Source organism: Pyrus communis, chromosome 13 (assembly GCF_041283825.1).
Source record: "Pyrus communis isolate YQ-2024b chromosome 13, ASM4128382v1, whole genome shotgun sequence".
NCBI classification, from domain to species: domain Eukaryota; kingdom Viridiplantae; phylum Streptophyta; class Magnoliopsida; order Rosales; family Rosaceae; genus Pyrus; species Pyrus communis.
Window position 1 is genome coordinate 19,046,058 of NC_142577.1, and position 8,044 is coordinate 19,054,101.

Here is an 8,044-nt window from a genome sequence, read left to right on the forward strand (position 1 = left end):
CGTATAATTAATTTATTGTCCATCTTTGAAATAAACGGGATCTTCTTTGATACAAAATCTGTTACTCAGAATATTCATATACAAGAAGAGCCATGCCGTAGATGTTGTATATGAGCCATGCCGTAGATGTTACAGATACAATTTTAAGAATCTAAAAACAGCTCTCTGGTTGGGGATACTCGACTGAATGTGTTCAATTTTAAGCCTACTTCCTCCATCAAACACCGTCTCCATGATACAACCGCCGTCAAACTTCATAAGAACAGCTATAAACCTACGGGCAGCAGAAAACAAAACTTTGAAAGCAGAGTAGGTGGGTGACTGTCCTTGACTGTTAGAACTTATCAGACTTCCATAACAATAAACAAACAATGTACTTGGCCTTACCATGATTTGAAACTACGTGCCTCGGCGATACTCCAATTGCTTTGTATTCTCTAGTAATACCTATCATAGAAAACCCAGATTAAAATTCCAATAAAGATGGCAAAACTGCAACAAGAAATGAAGCAAACTCTCATTGAGCAACAAGCACTGTCCAAATACAGAGGCCACATGTCAAGGCAGAACTTATCACTGCGGGGCGGGAAAAATAGAGCAAAAAAGTGCTTACTTCTCGAATATATGTTGCAACTGCCTTGCAGCCCTCGATTGCAAGTTGCATTACATTTTCAAAAATGTCCAATGGTAATTTAGCATCCATCTGCATCAACAATCATCACGAATAAGCGGTTTACAAAAGGCGCTACAAAGAAGACACTGTAGATGCCAACTAACACAACAACTGTAACTTATCATTGTGAGAACAGATTGAGAAACAAATAAGACAATTACCTGAAGAAGAGTCACTTTGTCCAACTTTGGCATAATGCCTAAAGTGACATCAGCGCCTCCAGCACTATCTTCTACATAGTTTAAATCTGCCAAACCAGCAACAATAAGCTCACAAGAATATTACAATGGCCATACAGGAGCCGTACAAGCATAAGGTAATGTAAAAGTTTACCAAGTAGAGGTGTGCTATTAAGGTAGCCAGCACTACAGGAAGTAACAAGGTCACGCATTGGAATTCCAGCATCTGAAAGGGCCAGGGTTGCAGCATTGATACATGCAGATCTAGTACCTGCCAAAGATAAAATAAATAAAATAATCGAACTCAAGGATAGATCTTTCCGTTCTTCAGTTAAAACAGTGAAGCAACCTGTTCAAATCCAAAAGTATTTGCTAAATAGTAAATAGTTAACATTCTAACTGATACACATATAACAGGGACAACCATGGTACTTTGTGAACAGTGAACACTATCGTTCACATCTCTATTTCCATACGATGCAACAACAGCAATAACTGTTAATGAACTGCCTGCAGCATAGGTTGACCCTCAAACACGAACTGCCTCAATAGTAGTTAAAAAATTAACATCTTTAAATTCAAATACAAGTGGTTAACGTACATGAAATGAATTGAGGAGGCTTCATTTTTCAGACAATAAGCCTGGATCTACAAATATCTTGACTCAAACAGGACCAAACATTCACACACACAAAGGAAACATATCATATAGGACCTATGGCTGCTAAGAAACATCGGGATTTACCTCCATCTGCTTGGAGAACTTGCACAAAAATATCAATCTGCAGTAAACAGATACAAGGCTCAGAAAAGAACAAACTAGACATTCATCGAAGAAAAGTTCCCAAGATGCATCAGTAGAACCTGAGTCCGAGGCATTAAATGTGTCATAATGCATGCTTCCATGGTTTGCCGAATAACAAGAGAAATCTCTGTGGATCGTCTGGGGAGCATCAAAGATACACATTTTAATGCTATAGTATAATTTAGTTATGGATACAACACTCTTATGTTGAATTTTATATTGATGATGATCCAAAGCATGTATGTATGAATATGAAATAGAATAGAATATATCACCTATCACCCTTTGGTTTCCTCATGCGATCTCCAGTACTAAAATTTGCCATGGTGTACTCACATCGCACCTAAACTTATTAACAATTGCAAACGACATTACATTTACAAACATTACCAATGCCTGTCAGGTTTATCATACTAACCGCAACATAGATAAGTTTAACACACAGAGACTTAGATGAGAACTATTACCAGTGCCCTGTCATTCATCTGTTGGCTCCTATTTTGGACCTAGAAAACAAAAGTATATTAACAGCTTGAATGAATTAAAATTGAAAATGTACAAGACCTTTTAAATAATAATGAGTACCACACACAAGATCATTAAAATTTTAGCTCGGAATTATAGAATGAAGAGAAAGTGTTGGCTAACCTCTCGAGGGCCATACACTGCAGCAATGACTTTGGTGTTCCCCATCTCAAACACAGCAGAACTGAAATTTGATATGAAAGACCAATTTTTTTTATTTTTTTAAATTACAAAGATTAGAAAAGAAGAATCAAGGCTTTAGTAATTCAAACCCGTCAGCTTTGTCCACAACACCAATCTCTCCTCGAATTTGTCTCATCTGGGATCAAAGAATATATATTTAGTTCATAAATATAATTGAAAACTTATAACAATTATGATTGAATAAAATGGAAAATTAAGAGATGGAAAAATACTTCCATGGGCCGACGACCATCTAAGCGAAGACCTTCTGGGCTCACATACTCCATCTGTTAGAACTTCGTAACAACCAACTTAGGAAACCCCATAGATAACAAGAACAAATAGTAGCTAAAGCAATCACTGTCTAAAATTTAAACGCCATGACAAGCAAACTGCAAAGTTCCATAAATTAATGCATAATGGCTTTGTTTCAGCAACAATATGGCTACTCTATATCATGGTTCATGCCTATACTTATCAAAAAATTAGACAAACAAGACGGAAGTAAATCAAGAAAAAAAAACACTTAACTAACCAAAAGGAAGTAATTCAAATAAAGAAGGCTAACTCTCAGAGAAGAAGCTAACTTTGTTTTCACCTTCCCTTCAACACCCTCAACAACTCTTACACTTGTACGAAAAAATCAGTAACGAAAGGACCACCTTTTATCTTTTAATCATGAAACCCATTACAGCAGAAACCGTTCTCAATTAAGACAATGAACGGGTATGGTGGAATACTCAATCATTGGAACCCACTTCCTAATGACTCTCAAATGCAGAATAAAACCCACAATAATGTTAATCTGTTATGGGCATTTCCATTCGAGGCTCATCTCAATTGTCCCATGTCTGTGACACATACTTACCTACCAACCTCCAATGCAAATATTAAAAAAATTTCAAAATCTCTTTTTTTTTTTTGGGAGCAAAATTCAAAATCTAAAACATAATCAATCAACAACAATCCCATAAAGTTAATCTAAACCCTACTCAAAACCCACAACTCCAATTCCTCTGATTTTAACCCAAGATTTTACTACGTAGGCCTCAAAGACACACACAAACAAACCCTAGCTTCCCTCATGGCTCTCACCCCAAAACCCCAATAGAAAAATCAACATATTAAACAAGGTTTTAAACTTCCATGAAAAAATAAAAGCCAGAAATTAGTAAAATTACAAAACTTAAGCGAGTTTAGGCAAGAGAGTGAAGAGGGTGCGTGAAATTGCAATGGGTTTCAGAAGAAAAAAAATAGAAAAAAAAAAGGTGTGATTTTTCATTGAAAAAAAAAAGCGAAATTTCTCATTATTATAAGCTTAGTTAAATCCTCAATAGTAAAATTAAGATAGAAAATGAAAGGAAGCGGGAAGACCTGGGTGAGAACTGAGAAGAACAACAGCAGATTTTACAAGGGAAGAGTTGAGATTCAGAATACAGTGGAGGGTTTAGATTAGAGAGTGCCGCCTGGGGTTTTACAAAGGGTGGAAGCATTGGGCTCAAACCTGGGCCTATTTTAAAAGGTTGGGCTCTTTTTTATTCGGGTCAAACAATGTCTAAGGTCTGTTTACGTACGTAGAAATTAGAATCACAATATCAATGTGAATGAAACAGGGATTAATATGAACTGGGTCAAGAGGTGATTTTGAACGGAACGGATTCGAAATAATGCTTCTAATTTTCATTTTTAAAATTTAAAAATCAAATAGGATTGGGATACTAATTTTTAAATTTTTATTTTTTGTAATTTTTGGAATCAAAGTAACTCGGTAATTTTAAAACATAATTCATAAATTTTGTCGGATTTTGAATATTCTCGAACTTTTTCGTACATGCAATTTATTGTGTGACATCCCACATCACCTAGGGGAGTGATCCTTAAATGTATATTCTCATCTTTACCTAGCACGAGGCCTTTTGGGAGCTCACTAGTTTCGGGTTCCATGGGAACTCCGAAGTTAAGCGAGAAGGAGGCTTGAGCAATCCCATGATGGGTGACCCACTGGGAAGTTGCTCGTGAGTCCCCAAAAACAAAACCGTGAGGGAATGGTAAGCCCAAAGCGGACAATATCGTGCTACGGTGGTGGAGCGGGCCCGGGAAGTGGTGCCGGCAAACTCCGAAGTTAAGCGAGAAGGGGGCTAGAGCAATCCCATGATGGGTGACCCACTAGGAAGTTGCTCGTGAGTTCCCAAAAACAAAACCGTGAGGGAATGGTAAGCCCAAAGCGGACAATATCGTGCTACGGTAGTGGAGTTGGGCCCGGGAAGTGATCCGCCCCGGGCCGGGATGTGACAATTTGGTATCAGAGCCTAACCCTGGTCGCGTGTGTGCCGACGAGGACGTCGGGCCCCTAAGGGGGGTGGATTGTGACATCCCACATCACCCAGGGGAGTGATCCTTAAATGTATATTCCCATCTTTACCTAGCACGAGGCCTTTTGGGAGCTCACTGGCTTCGGGTTCCGTAGGAACTCCGAAGTTAAGCGAGAAGGGGGCTAGAGCAATCCCATGATGGGTGACCCACTGGGAAGTTGCTCGTGAGTTCCCAAAAACAAAACCGTGAGGGAATGGTAAGCCCAAAGCGGACAATATCGTGCTACGGTAGTGGAGTTGGGCCCGGGAAGTGATCCGCCCCGGGCCAGGATGTGACATATTGTTCTTTCATAATATTTGATACATGTTCATGTATAAATTCAGTTAAAGTTTGTGGTATTGGAGATATATTAGTATTTCTATTAATTAATGAAACCCTCTTTGTCAACCAAAAGAGGGTAAAAAAAACTACTTAGTCTTCTATCACACAAAAAAATGATGGGCAATCATGTAATTTCACAGGTCCAAAATTTACTGTTTTTTATTGACGCCTCACTACAGGTGATGTTAAAATACTTCCAATATTTTTTTTTTTTTAAAACAAAAACCTCTCACTCCCCCCATGTTCTCTCTCTCTCTATCTCTCTCTCTCTCTCCCCCCTCTCATCTTCTCATTTTCTAAAAAAATGTGTTCATAGACACAAAGTTTGTAGGCAAATGCTAGTATGATATAAAAAAATGAACAAAAAGTAGCCAAAACTAACAATAAAATACAAAAGTTGATTGCAAAATCCATAAATTTGAGTAACTACAAAAATTCATATATATATATATATATATATATATATATATATATTTTAAATATCGGAATAAATACGGAACACTTCGAGAAAATTCAGAATTCTCGAAATCCTTATATGCATTTCAATATCCATTCTAAATTTTCAGAAAATATTCAAATTCGAAAATTCTACAATCGTAATCGGAAACATCATTCCAGCTTGCACCCTAATCTGGTCGTGTAAAAATTAGAGTAGGCATGAAACGAAAAACGAAGCACCCTCTTTGAAATGCTTACAAACTATCATGAATCAAAATAAGAAAAAAGCTAAAGCCTAATAATGTGTTTATTAACTACTAATAATCATAATAAAAGCTAATTAGATTACTGAAATACTGACACACCCCGACTTAGATCAGGGCATGCTGGTCGTCACGTGGAAATGACGTAACCATGTGCACAGTGCGGAAGCTAATAAATAATAATAAGAGTACGAATAAAATACAAACCTAGCTATACACAAAGTAATAACATACATTTGCAAGCATAAGTGTGAAAAACCAAGTTCAGAGCACGGAAAACCTAGTGCAGTTCGGGAGAAACAACACTAAATAAACACACCCAAAGGTGGTCCTACACTGGTGATAATCTGTCAGATAAGCCGGGAAAATCCTCTGGGGAGCCACCAAGAGTGCTAGCCAAACTAGAACCTGGAGGGGCGCAAAACAGAAAACGTGAGTGGGCAAAAACAAGCTTTTCAAAAACCATTTCATAAACAACGTTCTAACCCCTCGCCGTAAAACCTGTATGCTTCCCAGAAAAATAGAATATACATATATATATATATATATATAAGTCATGCTCAGAAATATGCCATGTCAAATGCCTCTAAATAAAATGCAAGTACTCAGGTAATGCCAAACCATGCCATGTAATCTGTCAGCCGGAGTCACCTAACGTGACCTGTACGGCTGAATCTAGAGCTCAAATCCACAACTCATTAACTATACCTGCACACGAGTCCGAACCACCTAAAGTGGTCTGTACGACAGGACTGGGTGTAAAATAAGTACGCTCAAGTGCTACGATCACGTGAAAACTGGGCGAATAATCGCGGGTCACCTACGAGTCGGAACCACCTAAAGTGGTCTGTACGATAGGATTGTGCACCTAACTTGGATTCAAGATGAGCGTGTGGTGCGGGAGGTGAACATCATGTGAAAGACTGTGCCTAACTCTGGGCGGGAGCACTAACACCAGGGGTGCAGGTTATGAGATCTTTATGCATCTCAAATCACTACTAAATATAAACATAAACCATAACTTACCTGGTACTTACCTGTGCGTTCGCAGCACCAAACATATATATATATATATATATATGCAACTAATAATGCATAATTAAACGGGCAAACAATATGCATGGCATATAAACGTATAAACGTTCCATTTCATTTTCTGGGAAAAACACAAGTATATAGGTATATACGAAAAGCCAAAAGCCTACTCACTAGTATGTAGAAGGGTCGTAACCCCCTTGCCACGAGTGATTGCGCTTGTCCTTAAGGTCTCACCTATATGCGAAACAACTATAAAAAAATTAATTTTAAAGCACATAACCAATATTACGAAATAACTTCTCATACAATGCTCAAATGAAGTGTATGAATACACTAACGTGATCTACTCAACCTCATGAACATCCCCATATTTTTAAAATAATTTCCCAACCCCGCACGCGCCCGCACGCACCAGCCAAGGCATGACCACATGCACCGCCCACGCGCAGGCACATGCCTGGCATACTGACGGCGTCAGTTAAATCCGTCAGGAATATTCCGTTAAGTTTAACTGATTTCGTTAATGCCGTTAGGAATATTTCGTCCAAACTGACGGAATATTCCATCATCTTCTCCAGCCAACCTCTAGCACCGTCGCCGGCGCCAGAAAACTGGGAAAATTTCAAAACTTGATATCTCCTTCTGTTTTCGTCCAAATTTTACAAAATTGGTACCAAAATGAAGTTTACAATAAGAGGAACAAATCTCCTGAGAACCTCACCAAGCTTCCTACAAGCTTGAAATTCCCAAAAACATAAGAATTAACGTGTGCATAAACAGTGACCAAATCGGGGATCTCGAGTTTGACGTGAAAATGAAGGTATCCTTACCTGAAATGGGTATGGTTGAACTCCTAAGGACCTCACAAGCACAAATATATGGTTTGTTTCCTCGGTCCGTGACGAATCCAAGGGTTTGTGGTGTTGTCCGTACGAAAATGATAGGAAAGGGAGAGAGAGAGGGTCTCGGGACAAGGTAAAGAGAGAGAGAAATGAGTGTGGTGTGTGTGTGGTCCAAAATCAACCAATCAAAACCCAAAAACAACCACACAACGAAACAACCGTACTAGGGGCAAAACCGTCATTTCATCCCTACGGTACGAAAAGTCCGGGACGGGCTGTCACAAATACCCTTTACATTCTACTTTTCATCATTAAAAAAATTTAGCATAATTTGGCTTAAAAAGTTTGTTCTCATTCCTTGTTGAGAATAAATCCACATTAATGGGAGAAGGGACGGATCTTGC

General features: G+C 38.5%; 1 protein-coding gene across 2 annotated transcripts; it reads right to left on the reverse strand.

The window, feature by feature from the left end:
• Window positions 1-24: 24 nt before the first annotated feature.
• LOC137737748 (exosome complex component RRP41 homolog) lies at window positions 25-3,815 on the reverse strand. Of its 2 annotated transcripts, XM_068477301.2 has the most exons (13): window positions 3,740-3,815; window positions 2,599-2,652; window positions 2,455-2,501; window positions 2,306-2,366; window positions 2,125-2,163; window positions 1,933-2,000; window positions 1,717-1,795; window positions 1,598-1,634; window positions 1,007-1,123; window positions 835-920; window positions 614-703; window positions 388-447; window positions 25-274 (listed from the first exon to the last, which is right to left on the reverse strand). In XM_068477301.2, the coding sequence occupies exons 2-12, from the start codon at window positions 2,650-2,652 to the stop codon at window positions 400-402; spliced, it is 726 nt and encodes a 241-aa protein (XP_068333402.1). In that variant the 5' UTR covers window positions 3,740-3,815; the 3' UTR covers window positions 25-274; window positions 388-399. The 2 variants fall into 2 exon arrangements, with proteins under 2 accessions (XP_068333402.1, XP_088538368.1); XM_088682242.1 differs by lacking the exon at window positions 3,740-3,815 and having other exon boundaries at window positions 2,599-3,674.
• Between the last annotated feature and the right edge of the window lie 4,229 nt (window positions 3,816-8,044).